At 45.1% G+C, this 19,343-nt stretch overlaps 1 protein-coding gene across 1 annotated transcript in view; it reads left to right on the plus strand.

The window, feature by feature from the left end:
* The window catches only part of LOC126485043 (pickpocket protein 28-like), a 118,551-nt gene that overhangs the window by 85,426 nt on the left and 13,782 nt on the right, over positions 1-19,343 (plus strand). Inside the window, exon 6 of the mRNA XM_050108645.1 lies at positions 13,321-13,546. Within this exon, the coding sequence (XP_049964602.1) occupies positions 13,321-13,546 (226 nt within the window). The remainder of the gene's footprint in view (positions 1-13,320; positions 13,547-19,343) is intronic.

A 19,343-nucleotide genomic window follows, 5' to 3' on the forward strand; every position in this document is an offset into this window, starting at 1 on the left:
CAACTTCGTATCCCAGCCCCTAGACAACGAAACCAGCCAAATTTCAATTCTGAGTCAGTGGGTGCGTAGTTGAAGGCCACCACATCACACCACCAACATGTTGTTGTTGTTGTGGTCTTCAGTCCTGAGACTGGTTTGATGCAGCTCTCCATGCTACTCTATCCTGTGCAAGCTTCTTCATCTCTGAGTAACTACAGTGACCTACATCCTTCTGAATCTGCTTAGTGTACTCATCTCTTGGTCTCCTTCTACGATTTTTACCCTCCACGCTGTCCTCCAATATTAAATTGGTGAACCCTTGATGCCTCAGAACATGTCCTACCAACCGATCCCTTCTTCTTGTCAAGTTGTGCCACAAACTCCTCTTCTCCCCAATTCTGTTCAATACCTCCTCATTAGTTATGAGATCTACCCATCTAATCTTCAGCATTCTTCTGTAGCACCACATTTCGAAAGCTTCTACTCTCTTCTTGTCCAAACTATTTATCGTCCATGTTTCACTTCCATACATGGCTAAATTCCATACAAATACTTTCAGAAACGACTTCCTGACACTTAAATCTATACTCTATGTTAACAAATTTCTCTTCTTCAGAAATACTTTCCTTGCCATTGCCAGTCTACATTTTATATCCTCTCTACTTTAACCATCATCAGTTATTTTGCTCCCCAAATAGCAAAACTCCTTTACTACTTTAAGTGTCTCATTTCCTAATCTAATTCCCTCAGCATCACCCGAGTTAACTCGACTACATTCCATCATCCTCGTTTTGCTTTTGTTGATGTTCATCTTATATCCTCCTTTCAAGACACTGTCCGTTCCGTTCAACTGCTCCTCCAAGTCCTTTGCTGTCTCTGACAGAATTGCAATGTCATCGGCGAACCCCATTTTCTTTTTTTGAAAACCCGCAAGTTTTATGTGATCGCTAAGTACGGAGCTACTGTATCATCATATTCTGAAATGAACCTGACTGGTACTGCTTTTATTAAGAGTTTTAAGCTGCTTTGGTACACCGGGTGTATCTACTTCTAGGTTACTCACCTTTGCAGCTGCTCTTGATTCGAATTCAGGGGTATTTATTTCGTCTTCTTTTGTTAAGCAATTTCTCGAAACCTTGTTTAATAACTCAGCTTCAGTGGCACTGTCATGAATAACGTCACCACTATACAGATGTCGAAAGATTACCATTGCAGAATTCACCTTTGATTTCCAAGGTAGAGTCTCAGACACATTGTGAAAGGGTCCACTCAAAATTACTACCGTGGAAACCCTTCGTACTTCTTGTACATTACAGCAGACGTGATACAGGGGATAGGTAAAACAATGTGAACGCCTGTACTTAAGTGGGATTGATTTATTAACGAGGGGCTGGACTACAATCTGCTGCGATTCTTCTTGGAATACTGGCATCTAATGATTGTATACTCTCCAGTGGAATGTTATCCCGCTCTGTTCTAACCCATGTAGTTACGAGGGAGGCGCAAATCTGCTCCAGAATCTGCGCTCCTGTACCGCCACAGGGATTCGATAATGTTGAAGTCCAGGGACTGTGCTGGCCAGGGAAGACGCTGCAGTTTAGTTGCATGTCCTGATACCACCATTGTACTGTCCTGGCTGTGTGAGTGGGTGCATTATCGTCCTGAAATATGGCATCGTTCTTGGGGAACAACATTTGTATCATGGGGTGCACCTGCTCATCTAAAATGTTCACATAATCGTTGGCTGTAACACGGGCTTTGACAGTAATGATCAGACTGGCAAAATACCATGACATGGCTGCCCACACCATCACACTTCCACCTCCATGCTTAACCGTTGGAATCAATCAATCAGAATTGTAGGCTTCTTTTTGTGTTCTCCAGACGTAAACCCGGACAGATGTTTGAAATAACGAGAACGTTGACTCGTAGGGCCCTATGACGTGTTTCCACTGATCAGCCGCCCAGGAATCATGCTTCTGACACAATGTTTTACGCTTTTTTGCTTTGGATGTCGTCGCTAATGGTTTCGCTATAGCAGCTCGACCATGAATATTCGCTTTATGGAGATCTCGGTACACAGTGTCGATAGATACGGGGTCTCGATGGTGGCTATTGAGCCCTGCGGTCACTTTAGTCTCCGTAGTTTCCTGTTGCTTTGAGACAATTCGTGTTAGCGTACGACAACGTCTGTCTTCTTCTAACGCCGGAAATGCATATCCTCCTATTTCCATCTATTGTACTATAAATTTTTTCCTTATTTTGTTACCTGAAGATACGACATTTCGGTGCCTTTATATATTGTAATTGTTTTACAATTTGTATATATGTATATTTATGCATTTATGTCGATGTATAATTAGTTTGCTTTGTAAATATTATTTGTATTTTTCGTTGCGTCTTACCTAGGGAAAACTATGGTATCGAACGATTACATCGATAGGTCGTGTGGAGAACCAAAGTGTTTAGGATCTTTGGCAGTGTGAACTCGGCCGCGTGGAGCGCGGGCAGAGCTGAGTCTGGCTGGGGTAGGGCAGTGGAGCAGGTGTGTTAAGTGACGCTCCCGCGAGTTGCCGCGCTTCCGGGGTTTGGCAGCATGTAATTGCGCTCGACTTGCTATGATAGTTTCTGACACGGTGTCGCGGACGGGAAGCATTAGCTGGCGCACATCAAGAGCCCGTTTCGCCTGGTGACCGTGTCGAGAAGAAGGCGCGCCAACATCCTGCTTCTGCAATAGCGACGGCCGACAATGAGTGACTGTCGCCACCTCCTCGATCGACGGCTTCAAACCTTCAATCAACCAACGAGGAAGACTGGAAGCACGTAAAGTTTTAGAACTGTATGGCAGGCCTCAGCTTTTCAAACTGTTTCATTTGCATCACTAAAATACAGCAACGTAGCATGAACCTTTGTTGCTCACTGTCCCAATTGCACTACCAAGCAGGGTCCCTTCCTTTTCCAGAATGAACCCGAGTGTCGTTGAAATTCAAACGCCAGTATTAAAGTAATATCATTCGATTTCACTGCTTTAATTTCAAAGTTCAGTTAAAGTATTCATAGCTGGCTACAATATTTAGATCACGCAAGCAGAAATTAAGAGTGAGAGTTTTGTTACCATATTTTAGCTTACCTGTGACTGCAGCTCGGCTTGGTACGTACTAAATGTTACTATTGCTAATTGTCCAGAATCATTTAATTCAAGTTCAAAGTTAGATCTCTTATTTCTAAATTGCGTAGAGTCAAGTTGCTTTTGAAATGATTGTTGAGGTAGCCCAAGACTAACCTTATTTTACTGAATTTCGTAGTGCTTCAGAAACAAATCTCACTATTAATTTTAGTCACTAAATTAACTTTCAATTTTCTGGTTTTATTAATTCTTTTGCCAAATTAAGTCAGAGTGTGGCGAAATTTATTACTTCTGAAAAACTTTCGGTTTTCACACAACACGTGTCAACCTTCAGTTGCCACGCTTTTAGTGCTAATTATATGTGCAATAACCTTTCTTTTTCAGTTATTGTAGTAGTTGCCCATAGGACTGGCGACCGTAATTTTCCCCAAATCTCAAATATCTAATTAACGCCAATTAATTGTTAACGTGACGACCGCACATTTACTTTCTTTATTAATTTCACCCTTTTCTCAAAATTAATTTCCACCAGTTTCATTTGCATTTTTCCTTTCATTTACATGTAACCCATTCCTCCCTCTTTAACGACAGATTAACTTCGGTGACGATTGCTTTTTCCCAAATTTCCATTTGGTACACGCGGTTTAATTTTTCACTGTCATTAAGGTCGATAAGTGAGGGGGAGGTTACAATCTAGTTTTGATTTGCGCCCACTATTACGTTTACACGATGATGTCTCTCCATGTTTTGTGTAGGCTGTCATGACTGTTGAAATAGTTGCTTTTGAAACATTCAATAAGTTGGCTGTCTTGGTTACTGATGCTCCAGGTAATCGGACCCCCACAATCTGCCCTCTTTGGGACTCTGTTAGGTCTTTTATTGCACGTCGACCTCGGCCTCTGAATGCAAACACAAAATGTGCGCTAGTCGTAAACAACCTGCACTGATGCCTATTCCGTAATGAACATCCTCAGTGCAGAGCGACACGTGCCTTACCTGCCTTGTTGACCATCAAACACAACCATCCCATTACTTCCACTGTTCACATTATTTTGCCTATCCTCTGTATATTATATAAACAATATGTCTGTAAATTCGTAAATTATGTACGTATTGTGTTTGCATCTTTAAGGGGATACGGAATCGGATTTTGGGTTAAAAAATCGATTTTCGTTTTATTGACGTATTTTTTCCGCCAAGTTTCCTATTTAAAAAGACGTATCATACATAGCTCTACTACAATTATAACTATTTTATTTTTATATATTTGTGAGAGCGGGTATTGCGCTTTAGTTATACACGTCTCTCATGGCTGACCATAAACTTCTTGGCAGTACACTTATGTGACATGAATTCAAATATCCCGCTTTCCAGCGACTCTTTCTACACTATTTGTCCGAAAATGTTTCCCTCTGGTTTCCTCAAGTTTTTTTATTTTTTTTTTTATTTGGCCTTTGAGTGTGTACTCAATTTAGCCATCGGCAACACATAGTGACAATGTACACATAATTGAATAAACTCATACAGAAATGCATATTTACAAGAATAAAAAGCTTAACTGTTAAAGGTTTGTACATAATGTTTTAAAAATTGAATTGAATTGAACTGAAAAATAATTAAAAGTGCCTTGGCTTACAGTTCACACCAATTCTGAAATATCTTCATCAGCAAGACATATTTATAATTTACGTACACCATTAAAACCTACAGATTGTGACCAGCACCCTTGATGAAGTTAACTATCACTTTATATAGACGAACGTCTTTAGTACACAAAAGAGAAGAAGCTGATTGAGGAAGATGGTAGCCCATACTCAGCAATGTCTTCAGAAAGACCAACCGTTCACGGTCAAATTTGGGGCATATAAATAAGTTGTGGTTGACATGAGCTTCCGAATCAGGATCACACTCACATGTTGGTGAACTGTAAACGTTGATCCGATGTAGATGTTGTGGGAAAGAGGCATGAAGCGGAGTCTTCTGATGGTAGAAATCGTGGATCGGTCCAGATGTGTCCTCATGAACCACGGCTGTGAAGGAATCCGAGGTTGTAGCACTGCGTAATAACCGCCTTTTGTCTGTTGAGAAACGTTCCACATTTCCTGCCATTGTTGTCTTGCGTGATCCTTGACTTCACGTAAGTAGTCTGTATAAGGAAGGTGCAGGACGGTGCCTAAGGTTACCGCTTGTTTGGCTAATGCATCAACTTCATCATTATAGAGAATACCAGAGTGGGAAGGTACCCACAACAAATGGATCGTCCGGCCCGTGCGTGTGCTGCGAATATATTCAGATATCACATCCAAGATATAACTGTTGGTTGTTTTGTTCCATCGACTGTACTGAATATTTTTAAGAACGCTTTGCGAGTCAGATACTATCAATATATTGGGGAAGTAAGTGCTAGAGACAAACTTAAGTGCTTCCAAAACTGCCACTGTCTCCGCCGTAAAAATAGAAGTGCTCGTAGGAAGTTTGAAGGTTTAGCCGATCTGGATCTGAGGGCAGAAAAAAGCGCATCCTGTACACTCTTCTTGCGGAATTTTGGAGCCATCGGTATATACACAGAGAAAACCCGGCCATTGTGCTTGAGCGAGACGATTGAAGCCAACGTTGACATTAGAACTGTCCAGCCAGGTCGTACTTAAATAATGGACTGGGATCTGGGAGCAGAGCGTTTGAAGATCATATTCAAAAACAGGTAGATGCGCTGAACGTCGTATAGAATGTATGACAGGTGACCAAGTGTCAAAGCTGGCACAAACGGTTGGCACTTTATTCCTTCTGTGGGATGCAGTCCACAGTCGATAAATGCAATCTCTACTTTGATAGACGGAATTGTCCATAATGGCCATGCCTTGAATGTGGAATTTGTCCGATAACATTTGGCGCCTAATGCTCAAGGGCATCTCCCCTGCTTCTATTAAAAGGGCGTTGGTGGGCGTCGATCGCATGGCTCCAAGACAGGTGCGAATGGCTCTATATTGAAGAGTATCTAATTTGGAGAGCTGAATCTTTGACGCAGTGTGGTAGAATTGACAGCCATAGTCTAATCGAGATCGAATTATCCCTCGGTACATGGTGAGTAAAACACTCTGGTGCGCTCCCCACCAGACACGAGTGAGTGATCTGATTACATTTAAACCTTCTTCACGCTTGGTAACGGTGGATCGGATGTGGGGCGCCCAGCTTAACCGAGAGTCAAAAATCATCCCCAGAAATCGAACGTGAGATTTTATTTGGAAGATGTACTTGCCACAGGTAATGTGATCTTCAGTGCGAGCTGTCGTCGACTTGGAGAAGAGAACGACTGCTGATTTCTCAGCCGAGATCTCCAGCCCATTGATAGATAGCCACTCATCGATGTGTGCGATGGTTGTGGTTAATGTCGTTTTGGCCTGAAGATATGAAGTTTTGGCCTGAAGATATGAAGCAGCAGTAGAATAAACACACATATCATCAGCATACTGCAGGATTTTTGTGGGGGGAGTAAGTATGCGTTCTAGGTCGTGCGTATATAGAGTATACAGGAGAGGACTTAAAATTGCACCTTGCTGCGAGCCCTGGGAGACGTAAAAAGGTCCGATCATGGTACCTTTGAAACGGACGTAGATCCTTCTTTGAGTAATCAGGGTACTGTTACCGTAGATCATCCTTGAAGGAATTCCTAATCCTCCCAGCTTGTCCAAGAGTATCGGTATTTGTACGTGATCATATGCACCCTTAACGTCAAGAAAAGCTGCCACTACTGTCTCTTTCGTTTGAAAGGCTGACGTGATATCCATATTAAGCAAAAACAGGTTATTCATGCTCCCTTTGCCTTTTCTGAAGCCGTATTGACTCCGAGGTAACAAATTACTTTTTTCAAGCCATCATTCTAGTCTCCTTTTTACCATTCGTTCCAGTGTTTTTGCAACACACGACGACAAGGCAATAGGTCTATAATTAGTTCCGACATTTGGATCTTTACCACTTTTGAGAATTGGAATTATTACTTGCGTCTTCCATGTTGATATGAGGTCTGTCTTCATCCAGTACTGATTAAAAATGTTCAAGAGAAAGTTTTTCGCTTCTATAGGTAGGTGTGCAAGCATAGAGTAGTGTATATGATCAATGCCAATTGTCGCTCGATACTTTAATAGCTTCGTTGAGTTTTTCTTTAGTTACGATTTGACTTTGTGACAGGATTGTTTGTAAACAGTGTGCTATACGAAAGTTGTTGTTGTCGAGTTATTTAGTATTTAGTGCTTCATTTTTTGCAGTGAAAGTGCCTAGAGCTAGAGCAAAAGTGTTTAAAAAGCGTGTGAACTGGCAAAAGAAAAGAAATCATGATTCATTAGCAAAGCAGTTCTTCATCATCACTGTTGGAAAATGTGAGTCCACTTACAACTGATTTGCCGAACGAACTTACTCCAAATGAAAACAGAGCTTCAAATAAAAAAGTAAGAGATTTGCAAAAGAAATATAATTTACTTGATAAAGGGAAAGAAGTTTTTGGACTCATTGATACGAGTATATTGTGCGAAGCTCTTGAAAACAGTGTGTGCTGCAAAAATTGTCAAGAAAACATTTCACTGAGAGTAGAATCGCTTGTTGACCTGGCTGCCCAGTTTAATTTAACATGCAGCGTTCGTAAGTATAGCAGTAAGTTTCCAATTTCTGTTTCTGTAAATAATAGATACAAGAAAACTGAACTTTACAGTGTAAATACTACGTTAGGTTATGGATTGCGAGCAATTGGTAAGGCCAAAGCAGATGGTGATATGCAATGTGATGTTCCAAATCTTCCAAGTGTACCTTCAAAGTTTGATGCTTACAACTATGTACTAGGATCTGCAGTTGAAGATGTAGCACGGAAGTCAATGCAGGTAGCTGTGGAAGAAGCAGTGAAAGAAAATGATGGCAGTCGTGACCTCACAGTAGTTTTTGATGGCACGTGCCAAGAAAGGGGTCACAACTCCAACAATTGTGTTGTAACAGCAACTAGTGTTGACAGTGGCAAGGTTATTGATGTCGCAACAATGTCTAAATACTGTAGATGCATAGACAGGCTGAAAAATGAAAATAGTGATGTCTGTGTTGCTAGTTATTATGGTAGTACATCTACATCTACATCCATACTCCGCAAGCCACCTGACGGTGTGTGGCGGAGGGTACCTTGAGTACCTCTATCGGTTCTCCCTTCTATTCCAGTCTCGTATTGTTCGTGGAAAAAAGGATTGTCGGTATGCCTCTGTGTGGGCTCTAATCTCTCTGATTTTATCCTCATGGTCTCTTCGCGAGATATACGTAGGAGGGAGCAATATACTGCTTGACTCTTCGGTGAAGGTATGTTCTCGAAACTTTGACAAAAGCCCGTACCGAGCTACTGAGCGCCTCTCTTGCAAAGTCTTCCACTGGAGTTTATCTATCATCTCCGTAACGCTTTCGCGATTACTAAATGATCCTGTAACGAAGCGCGCTGCTCTCCGTTGGATCTTCTCTATATCTTCTATCAACCCTATCTGGTACGGATCCCACACTGCTGAGCAGTATTCAAGCAGTGGGCGAACAAGCGTACTGTAACCTACTTCCTTTGTTTTCGGATTGCATTTCCTTAGGATTCTTCCAATGAATCTCAGTCTGGCATCTGCTTTACCGACGATCAACATTATATGATCATTCCATTTTAAATCACTCCTAATGCGTACTCCCAGATAATTTATGGTATTAACTGCTTCCAGTTGCTGACCTGCTATTTTGTAGCTAAATGATAAGGGATCTATCTTTCTGTGTATTCTACATTGAGATTCAATTGCCATTCCCTGCACCATGCGTCAATTCGCTGCAGATCCTCCTGCATTTCAGTACAATTTTCCATTGTTACAACCTCTCGATACACCACAGCATCATCTGCAAAAAGCCTCAGTGAACTTCCGATGTCATCCACAAGGTCATTTATGTATATTGTGAATAGCAACGGTCCTATGACACTCCCCTGCGGCACACCTGAAATCACTCTTACTTCGGAAGACTTCTCTCCATTGAGAATGATATGCTGCGTCCTGATATCTAGGAACTCCTCAATCCAATCACACAATTGGTCTGATAGTCCATATGCTCTTACTTTGTTCATTAAACGACTGTGGGGAACTGTATCGAACGCCTTGCGGAAGTCAAGAAACACGGCATCTACCTGTGAACCCGTGTCTATGGCCCTCTGAGTCTCGTGGACGAATAGCGCGAGCTGGGTTTCACATGACCGTCTTTTTCGAAACCCATGCTGATTCCTACAGAGTAGATTTCTAGTCTCCAGAAAAGTCATTATACTCGAACACAATACGTGTTCCAAAATTCTACAACTGATCGACGTTAGAGATATAGGTCTATAGTTCTGCACATCTGCTCGACGTCCCTTCTTGAAAATGGGGATGACCTGTGCCCTTTTCCAATCCTTTGGAACGGTACGCTCTTCTAGAGACCTACGGTACACCGCTGCAAGAAGGGGGGCAAGTTCCTTCGCGTACTCTGTGTAAAATTGAACTGGTATCCCATCAGGTCCAGAGGCCTTTCCTCTTTTGAGCGATTTTAATTGTTTCTCTATCACTCTGTCGTCTATTTCGATATCTACCATTTTGTCATCTGTGCGACAATCTAGAGAAGGAACTACAGTGCAATCTTCCTCTGTGAAACAACTTTGGAAAAAGACATTTAGTATTTCGGCCTTTAGTCTGTCATCCTCTGTTTCAGTACCATTTTGGTCACAGAGTGTCTGGACATTTTGTTTTGATCCACCTACCGCTTTGACATAAGACCAAAATTTCTTAGGATTTTCTGCCAAGTCAGTACATAGAACTTTACTTTCGAATTCATTGAACGCCTCTCGCATAGCCCTCCTCACACAACATTTCGCTTCGCGTAATTTTTGTTTGTCTGCAAGGCTTTGGCTATGTTTATGTTTGCTGTGAAGTTCCCTTTGCTTCCGCAGCAGTTTTCTAACTCGGTTGTTGTACCACGGTGGCTCTTTTCCATCTCTTACGATCTTGCTTGGCACATACTCATCTAACGCATTATGTACGACGGTTTTGAACTTTGTCCACTGATCCTCAACACTATCTGTACTTGAGACAAAACCTTTGTGTTGAGCCAACAGGTACTCTGAAATCTGCTTTTTGTCACTTAGTAGCGGTGTCATGGAGGCGGCTGGGGTGAAAAAAAATTCTCATCGCTCTTCAGAGTGGTATAATGTTCGCTATGTCAAGTATCTGGGAGATGGTGACTCTTAAGCACTCAAAGAAGTTTTGGAAAGCAAACCATATGGGAACAGTGTAAATATAAGCAAACTTGAATGTATCGGACATGTGCAGAAGAGAATAGGTACCAGGCTGAGAAGGTTAAAATCAGAAAACTAGATCATGGGAAAACCTTGCATAGCAAAGGAAGATTGACTGATTCCATAATAGACCACATTCAGAATTGCTATGGCCTTGCAATCAGACAAAATACAGGCAATCTTGAAGAAATGAGGAAAGCTATTTTGGTGTGTATGATGCTACGGCAACCTTCGATCTTGGGAATATAACTAAATGCCAGGTCCTTCAATAGTTGGGTTTGCGTGTTGGTTCCCACACAGTACGTGGTATTTTGACTTTAGATCAGCACAGAGTAAGGCTTCTTGACAATATAATGAAGATATTAGTGAAAAAAGCATGACAGGTGAAGAGGGGGGCCAAAAGAAGACTTGAAGATGATTATGAAGACTGGGAAGGGGGTATTAACTATGGATCAGAAATATTTTAATCTTTTTTCTCTGTTTCCTGTTAGTTTGTTTTTTACTTCTCCTAGGAACATTATCTCAGGAACTGGTGAACCTATAAGTCTGAAATTTTTATGACTTAGTCACATGGTTTTCTTTTACACACTGAAACAATGATTTTTTAATTACTTGCTTTAAAAAAGACTTAGGGGTGATAATCTTGTAAAAATGATGGAAAAATTTACTTAAAAATAAATGTAAAATACCTCTGTAACAAAACATTTTTACAACAAACTGTTGTAACTCTTCAGCCTTTCCAGGCGAGTTCATGACATGTCGAATAATCAGGTCTACTGCCGGATGTTTGTGTCACTCTGGCACAATATTTCGGCCACGTAAATCGTTGCCTTTTTCAGGTGCTACCTGAGACTGCCATATTGGAGGATTTATGCCCAGAGGGCGCTGGGTGCTCTCTCTGCCATCCACGCCCGACTGGCGCTGCTTGTAATGTGTTGTCTCTTCCCCGGTGCCCCCTCGGACGTCCGCGTCCGACTTGGTCGCCATCTGTGGCAGCTGTCTGAGGCCTGTCCTGTGTCGGGCATTCCGTTTGCGGTCCGCACCCGCCTGGTGCTGCTCCTGAGGTTTTGGCCCTTCTCTGGTGCTCCCACGGACGTCCGCGCCCGGCTCGTTCACCATCTGTGGTCGTGACAGCTGTCTGTGGCCGGATCCGCGTTTGGCGTTCCGTTCATGGTCCGCGCCCGCTCGGCACTGCTCCTGAGGTGATGGCACTTCCCTGGTGCTCCCACGGACGTCCGCGCCCGGCTCGTCCACCATCTGTGGTCGTGACAGCTGTCTGGGGCCGGAACCGCGTTTGGCGTTCCGTTCATGGTCCGCGCGCGCTTGGCACTGCTCCTGAGGTGATGGCACTTCCCTGGTGCTCCCACGGACGTCCGCGCCCGGCTCGCCCACCATCTGTGGTCGTTACAGCTGTCTGGGGCCGGAACCGCGTTTGGCGTTCTGTTCGTGGTCCGCGCGCGCTTGGCACTGCTCCTGAGGTGATGGCACTTCCCTGGTGCTCTCACGGACATCCGCGCCACGGCTCGACCACCAACTGTGGTCGTGACAGCTGTCTGGGGCCGGACCCGCGTTTGGCGTTCCGTTCATGGTCCGCGCGCGCTTGGCACTGCTCCTGAGGTGATGGCACTTCCCTGGTGCTCCCACGGACGTCCGCGCCCGGCTCGCCCACCATCTGTGGTCGTTACAGCTGTCTGGGGCCGGAACCGCGTTTGGCGTTCTGTTCGTGGTCCGCGCCCGCTTGGCACTGTTCCTGAGGTGATGGCACTTCCCTGGTGCTCCCACGGACGTCCGCGCCCGGCTCGTCCACCATACGTGGTCGTGACAGCTGTCTGGGGCCGGACCCGCGTTTGGCGTTCCATTCATGGTCCGCGCGCGCTTGGCACTGCTCCTGAGGTGATGGCACTTCCCTGGTGCTCCCACAGACGTCCGCACCCGGCTCGTCCACCATCTGTAGTCGTGACAGCTGTCTGGGGCTGGAACCGCGTTTGGCGTTCCGTTCATGGTCCGCGCGCGCTTGGCACTGCTCCTGAGGTGATGGCACTTCCCTGGTGCTCCCACAGACGTCCGCACCCGGCTCGTCCACCATCTGTAGTCGTGACAGCTGTCTGGGGCTGGAACCGCGTTTGGCGTTCCGTTCATGGTCCGCGCGCGCTTGGCACTGCTCCTGAGGTGATGGCACTTCCCTGGTGCTCCCGCAGACTTCCGCGCCCGGCTCGCCCACCATCTGTGGTCGTGACAACTGTCTGGGGCCGGAACCGCGTTTGGCGTTCTGTTCGTGGTCCGCGCCCGCTTGGCGCTGCTCCTGAGGTGTTGGCACTTCCCTGGTGTTCCCACGCACGTTCACGCCCGCCTCGTTCATCATCTGCAGTTGTGGCAGCTGCCTGAGACCCGTCTCGTGTCGGGCGCTCCGTTCGTGGTCCGCGGCCGCCTGGCGCTGCTCCTGAGGTGTTGGCACTTCCCTGGTGCTCCGACGGTCGTACGCGCTCGGTTCGTCCATCATCTGCGGTCGTGGCGGCTGTCAGAGTCCCGTCCTGCGTCGGCAGTTCAAGTAGCACCTGAAAAAGGCAACGAGTTACGTGGCCGAAATATTGTGCCAGAGCGACGCAAACATCCTTCAGTAGACCCGATTATTCGACATGTCAACAAACTGTTGTTACAATATTGTTATAACATATCGATGCATATACAGTAAAAATCTTATCTCTCTGTCTCCAGCAGTTTGTGAGAAAATGTTCCCTATAGTGGGCGTATTTTAACTTTCCGTATCCCCTTAAAGTGGTGTTTGTCATTAAATCGTTTTCTTTGTGGTAATCAATAATAGTAATTAACAGTAACAATAAATGCAGCTGTGGGATTAAGAAGTGCCTGGTGAGCAGCCGCACTTTGTGCATGTGTGCTGCAGGTACAGGAACTCGAGCGCCCGCAGGTCCCGCAGCCGCGCCGTCAGCCGCTGGTCGGTGGACGACGGATACGTCACCGACGAGGGCAGCGACGAGGCCGGCGACGACGAGGCGGTGTACCCCAGGCGCACCAGCGCCGCGGGCGCCATGGCCGGGCTCGACTTCATCCTCACCACCGACGAGCAAGACGTCGACGCCTCCTGCCGCTGGCCCGTCCAGGGCTTCAAGGCACCGACCCATTTATTTCCGTAGAAACTACAGCAAATACAGCAAGCACAGTAATGCAGCTGAACAGAGCTACGTGTTATCATTTTACCACACGGTCACATTGTCGTTAAGCACTTCTGTGAACGACGAATAAGGGGCTGCATGCTGGCTTTACGAAAACCTGAACTTGTTCAGACGAGGCACTGGCTTACACCTTTGAGAATAGCAACTGGGTCTGGAGAAGCCCACGCATGCGCGTCCCAAGGAACTACATAGTAATCCGGAATAACACCGCCTTTGCAATATCGTATTTATCCGACGACACCGGGCAACTGACTTTCAAGTAAAACGTCTCAACTCTCCGGCAATATACTGCGTGATCAAAAAGTCAGTATAAATTTGAAAACAGTATAAATCACGGAATAATGTAGTCAGAGACGTAAAAATTGACACACATGCTTGGAATGACATGGGGTTTTATTAGAACCAAAAAAAAACCAAGTTCATAAAATGTCTGACAGATGGCGCTGGACAGCAAAACGTCACTGCGCATGACAATCGTCATGCTTGGCCTCCCAGGTCCCCAGGCCTCAGTACGTGCGATTATTGGCTTTGGGGTTACCTGCAGTCGCAAGTGTATTGTGATCGACCGACATCTCTAGGGATGCTGAAAGACAACATCCGACGCCAATGCCTCACCATAACTCCAGATATGCTTTACAGTGCTGTTCACAACAATATTCCTCGACTATAGCTATTGTTGAGGAATGATGGTGGACATATTGAGCATTTCCTGTAAAGAACATCATCTTTGCTTTGGCTTACTCTGTTATGCTAATTATTGGTATTCTGATCAGGTGAAGCGCCATCTGTCGGACATTTTTTGAACTTTTGTATTTTTTGGTTCTAATAAACCCCCATGTCATTCCAAGCATGTGTGTCAATTTGTACCTCTCTATCTACATTATTCCGTCATTTATTCAGTTTTCAAATTTATACTGACTTTTTGATCACTCGGTAGATTGAAGAGGCAAAGAAGCTGGTACACCAGCCTATTATCGCGTAGGCCGCCGCGAGCACGCAGAAGTGCCTCGACACCACAGGGCATGGACTCAACTAATGTCTGAAGTAGTTCAAAAATGGCTCTGAGCACTATGGGACTTAACTTCTGAGGTCATCAGTCCCCTAGAACTTAGAACTACCTAAACCTAACTAACCTAAGGACATCACAAACATCCATGCCCGAGGCAGGATTCGAACCTGCGACCGTAGCGGCCGCGCTCTGAAGTAGTGCCGGAGGGAACTGACGCCATGAATCCTGTAGGGCTCTTCAAAAATCCGTAAGAGTACGAGTGGTGGAGATCTGAACAGCACGTCGCAAGGCATCCCTGATACGTTCCATAATGCTCATGTCTGGGGAGTTTGGTGGCCAGCGGAAGTGTTTAAACTTAGAAGAGTGTTCCTGGAGACACTCTGTAGCACTTATAGACGTGTGGGATGTTGCATTTCCCTGCTGGAATTGCCGCAGTCCGTCGGAATGCACAATGCACATGAATGGATGCAGGTCATCAGACAGAGTGATTACGTACGTGTCACCTGTCAGAGTCGTGTCCATCAGGGGTTCCATATCACTCCAACTGCACACGCTCCACACCATTATAGATCCTCCACCAGCTTGAAAAGCCTCCTGCTGACATGCAGGGTCCATGGACTCATGAGGTTGTCTCCATACCCGTACACGTCGATCCGCTCGATACAATTTGAAACGAGACTCGTCCGACCAGGCAACATGTTTCGAGTCATCAACAGTCCAAGGCCAGTGTTTACGGGCCCAGTCGAGGCGTAAAGCTTTCTGTCGTGCAGTCACTGCAGCCATCAAGGCTATACAAGTGGGCCTTCGGCTCCGAAAGCCAACATCGATGATGTTCCGTTGAATAGGTTCGCACGCTGTTGATTACCAGCACTGAAATCCACAGCAATTTGCGAAAGGGTTGCACTTCTGCCACGCTGAGCGATTCTCTTCATTCGTCGTTGGTCCTGTTCTTGCAGGCTCTTTTTCGGCCGCAGTGATGTCAGAGATCTGATGTTTTAGCGGATTACAGATATTCATGGTACACTTGTGAAATGGTCGAACGGGGAAATCCGCACTTTATCGCTTACCTCGGAGATGCCGTGTCCCATCGCTCGTGCGCCGACTATAACACCACGTTCAAAGTTACTTAAATCTTGACAACCTGCCAGTGTAGCAGCAGTAATCAATCTAACAAATGCTTCAGGCACTTGTTGTCTTATACAGGGTGGTCCACTGATCGTGACCGGGCCAATATCTCACGAAATAAGCATCAAATGAAAAAACTACAAAGAACGAAACTCGTCTAGCTTGAGGGGGAAACCAGATGGCGATATGGTTGGCCCGCTAGACGGCGCTGCCATAGGTCAAACGGATATCAACTACGTTTTTTTTAAATAGGAACCCCCAATCTTATTACATATTCGTGTAGTACATAAAGAAATGTGAATGTTTTAGTTTGACCACTTTTTTCGCTTTGTGATAGATGGCGCTGTAATAGTCACAAACGTATAACTACGTGATATCACGTAACATTCCGCCAGTGTGGACGGTATCTGCTTCGTGATACATTACCCGTGGTAAAATGGACCGTTTACCAATTGCGGAAAAGGTCGATATCGTGTTGATGTATGGCTATTGTGATCAAAATGCCCAACGGGCGTGTGCTATGTATGCTGCTCGGTATCCTGGACGACATCATCCAAGCGTCCGGACCGTTCGCCGGATAGTTACGTTATTTAAGGAAACAGGAAGTGTTCAGCCACATCTTAAACGTCAACCACGACCTGCAACAAATTATGATGCCCAAGTAGGTGTTTTAGCTGCTATCGCGGCTAATCCGCACGTCAGTAGCAGACAAATTGCGCGAGAATCGGGAATCTCAAAAACGTCGGTGTTGAGAATGCTACATCAACATCGATTGCACACGTACCATATTTCTATGCAACAGGAATTGCTTGGCGACGACTCTGAACGTCGTGTACCGTTCTGCCACTGGGCACAAGAGAAATTACGGGACGATGACAGATTTTTTGCACGCGTTCTATTTAGCGACGAACCGTCATTCACCAACAGCGGTAACGTAAACCGGCATAATATACACTATTTTGCAACGGAAAATCCACGATGGCTGTGACAAGTGGAACAATAGCGACCTTGGCGGGTTAATGTATGCTGCGGCATTATCGGAGGAAGGATAATTGGCCCGCATTTTATCGATGGCAATCTAAATGGTGCAATGTATACTGATTTCCTACGTAATTTTCTACCGATATTAGTACAAGATGTTGCACTGCATGGCAGAATGGCAATGTACTTCCATCATGATGGATGTTGGGCACATAGCTCGCTTGCGGTTGAAGCGGTATTGAATAGCATATTTCATGACAGGTGGATTGGTCGTCGAAGCCCGCACGTTCACCGGATCTGACGTCCCCGGATTTCTTTCTGTGGGGAAAGTTGAAGGATATTTGCTATCGTGATCCACCGAAAACGCCTGACAACATGCGTCAGCGCATTATCAGTGCATGTGCGAACATTACGGAAGGCGAACTACTCGCAGTTGAGAGGAATGTCGTTACACGTATTGCCAAATGCATTGAGATTGACGGACATCATTTTGAGCATTTATTGCATTAATGTGGTATTTACAGGTAATGACACTGTAACAGCATGGGTTCTCAGAAATGATAAGTTCACAAAGGTACATGTATCGCATTGGAACAACCGAAATAAAATGTTCAAACGTACCCGCGTTCTGTATTTTAATTTAAAAAGCCTTCCAGTTACCAACTGTTCGTATAAAATTGTGAGCCATATGTTTGTGACTATTACAGCGCCATCTATCACAAAGCGAAAAATAGTGGTCAAACTAAAACATTCATATTTCTTTACCTACTAGACGAATATGTAATAAAAAATGGGGGTTCCTATTTAAAAAAACGCAGTTGATATCCGTTTGACCTATGGTAGCGCCGTCTAGCGGGCCAACCATAGCGCCATCTGGTTTCCCCTTCAAGCTACACAAGTTTCGTTCTTTGTAGTTTTCTCATTTGACGCTTATTTCGTGAGATATTTGGCCCGGTCACTATCAATGGACCACCCTGTATAGACGTTGCCGACGGCAGCGCTGTACTCTATCTGTTTACATACCGCTGTATTAGAATACGCTTGTCTATACCAGTTTCTTTGGCGCTTCAGTGTAGATAATGGATGTACGAGTGCAGGTTGTAGACATATAGTTGACGAAATATAAAAATTTGGGTCTGACCTCGAGGTGTTCTCGGATAGGCTAATGGTAAGGCGAGCGCTCGCAATAAGCGGAAAATCCGGGTTCGAGTGGCGGTAAAGCACAAATTTTCATTGTCGTCATTCCGTTATATAGCTGATAGTAGTTCGTATTCGCAAACTGCGAATACATGTCATGTAAATCTTCAGGTTTTGGCGGCGCAAAGACTGTTCCATTAAGTTTCGGGTGTGCAGCCGCAAGAAATCTCCTTCTTCTAATATTTCGGCTGTATACCGTCCAGTCATCTTCAGCTGGAGAGGCAGTCTAGCGACTCACTCTGAAGATGGCTGGACGGTATACAGCCGAAATATTAGAAGAAGGAGATTTCTTGCGGCTGCACGCCCGAAACTTAATGGAACATTTCATGTAAATTATTCCTCCTGCTCCCTGTGGTATTTTCTGAGGCTGATCAATTTGTACATCGACTCGGAGGGTTTGAACTGATCCATCTGTCGTGTCGATCGATCCCACGACGTCAGCGTTCCATTGAGTACGACCTGAAGAAAGAAGGTCGTAGTTTCTACAGCCGAGTCGGATCCTTCTATAAGTGACAAATATCTCTGCCCCATTAGCGGACAAAAAATCAGATCCGCCGTAGCACGATTCGTCGTTTGAAACTACTTACACCCTCGCTATGTATTTTTATTTGCCTAAACATTTTTTTGCGTCAACCTGTCTGTGTTTACGTGACTTCCCGCCGTTTAACCGATGCACCTTTGACTGTTGCAATCTTAACTTATCCTTTTTGTCAACATAACACCACACTAGTGGAGTCAGTCTTCCTGTGTTGGTTAGTTTGTTGACTTGAGGGAGGGAACCAACAGCGAGGTCCTCGGTTCCATCGGATGGGGAAGGAAGTCGCCCGTGCCTCGAAGAAACCATCCCGGCATTTACATGAAGCGACTTAGGGAAATCACGGAAAACGTCTTTCAGGATGGCCGGGCGCGTGTTTGAACCTGTTCCTGTGTTAATAAGTGGCTTGATCTATCGGCCACGATGTATAGCACATATCAGAAAGTCATTTTCGACCTCATTTTCGGTGAAACTAACAGGAATCCCTGCCTCGGGCAGGGAGTAGAGGGTGTGGTGGCACGTACGTCCCAGTACTCGTTTAACGATCTGCCAGGTTGCCTGCTGCTCGCATTATCTTTTCTTCTATTGCGGCAACCTCTCGTTTCGTGACCCTGTACCCCACAATTGTAGCAAATTTATTTCTGCTTACAGTCTTTACGTTTGTGACCAGGCTTCTTAGATCAGTAACATCAACCACTTGCGTTGAATAAGCTACTCTCTCCTTTTCGCATATCATTCGGCCATCTTAGTGCTTCCTTAAAACCAACAGCTGCTTGTACTGTTCCTGAAAGCTATTATATAGCGCTAGTTGGACTACTTTATTTAGTTCCTCCCCGCACAACCCATGGATGAATGTGTCTAAGGCTCTCTGATCGGCTTCAAACACC

Source organism: Schistocerca serialis, chromosome 6, assembly GCF_023864345.2.
Source record: "Schistocerca serialis cubense isolate TAMUIC-IGC-003099 chromosome 6, iqSchSeri2.2, whole genome shotgun sequence".
NCBI lineage: Eukaryota > Metazoa > Arthropoda > Insecta > Orthoptera > Acrididae > Schistocerca > Schistocerca serialis.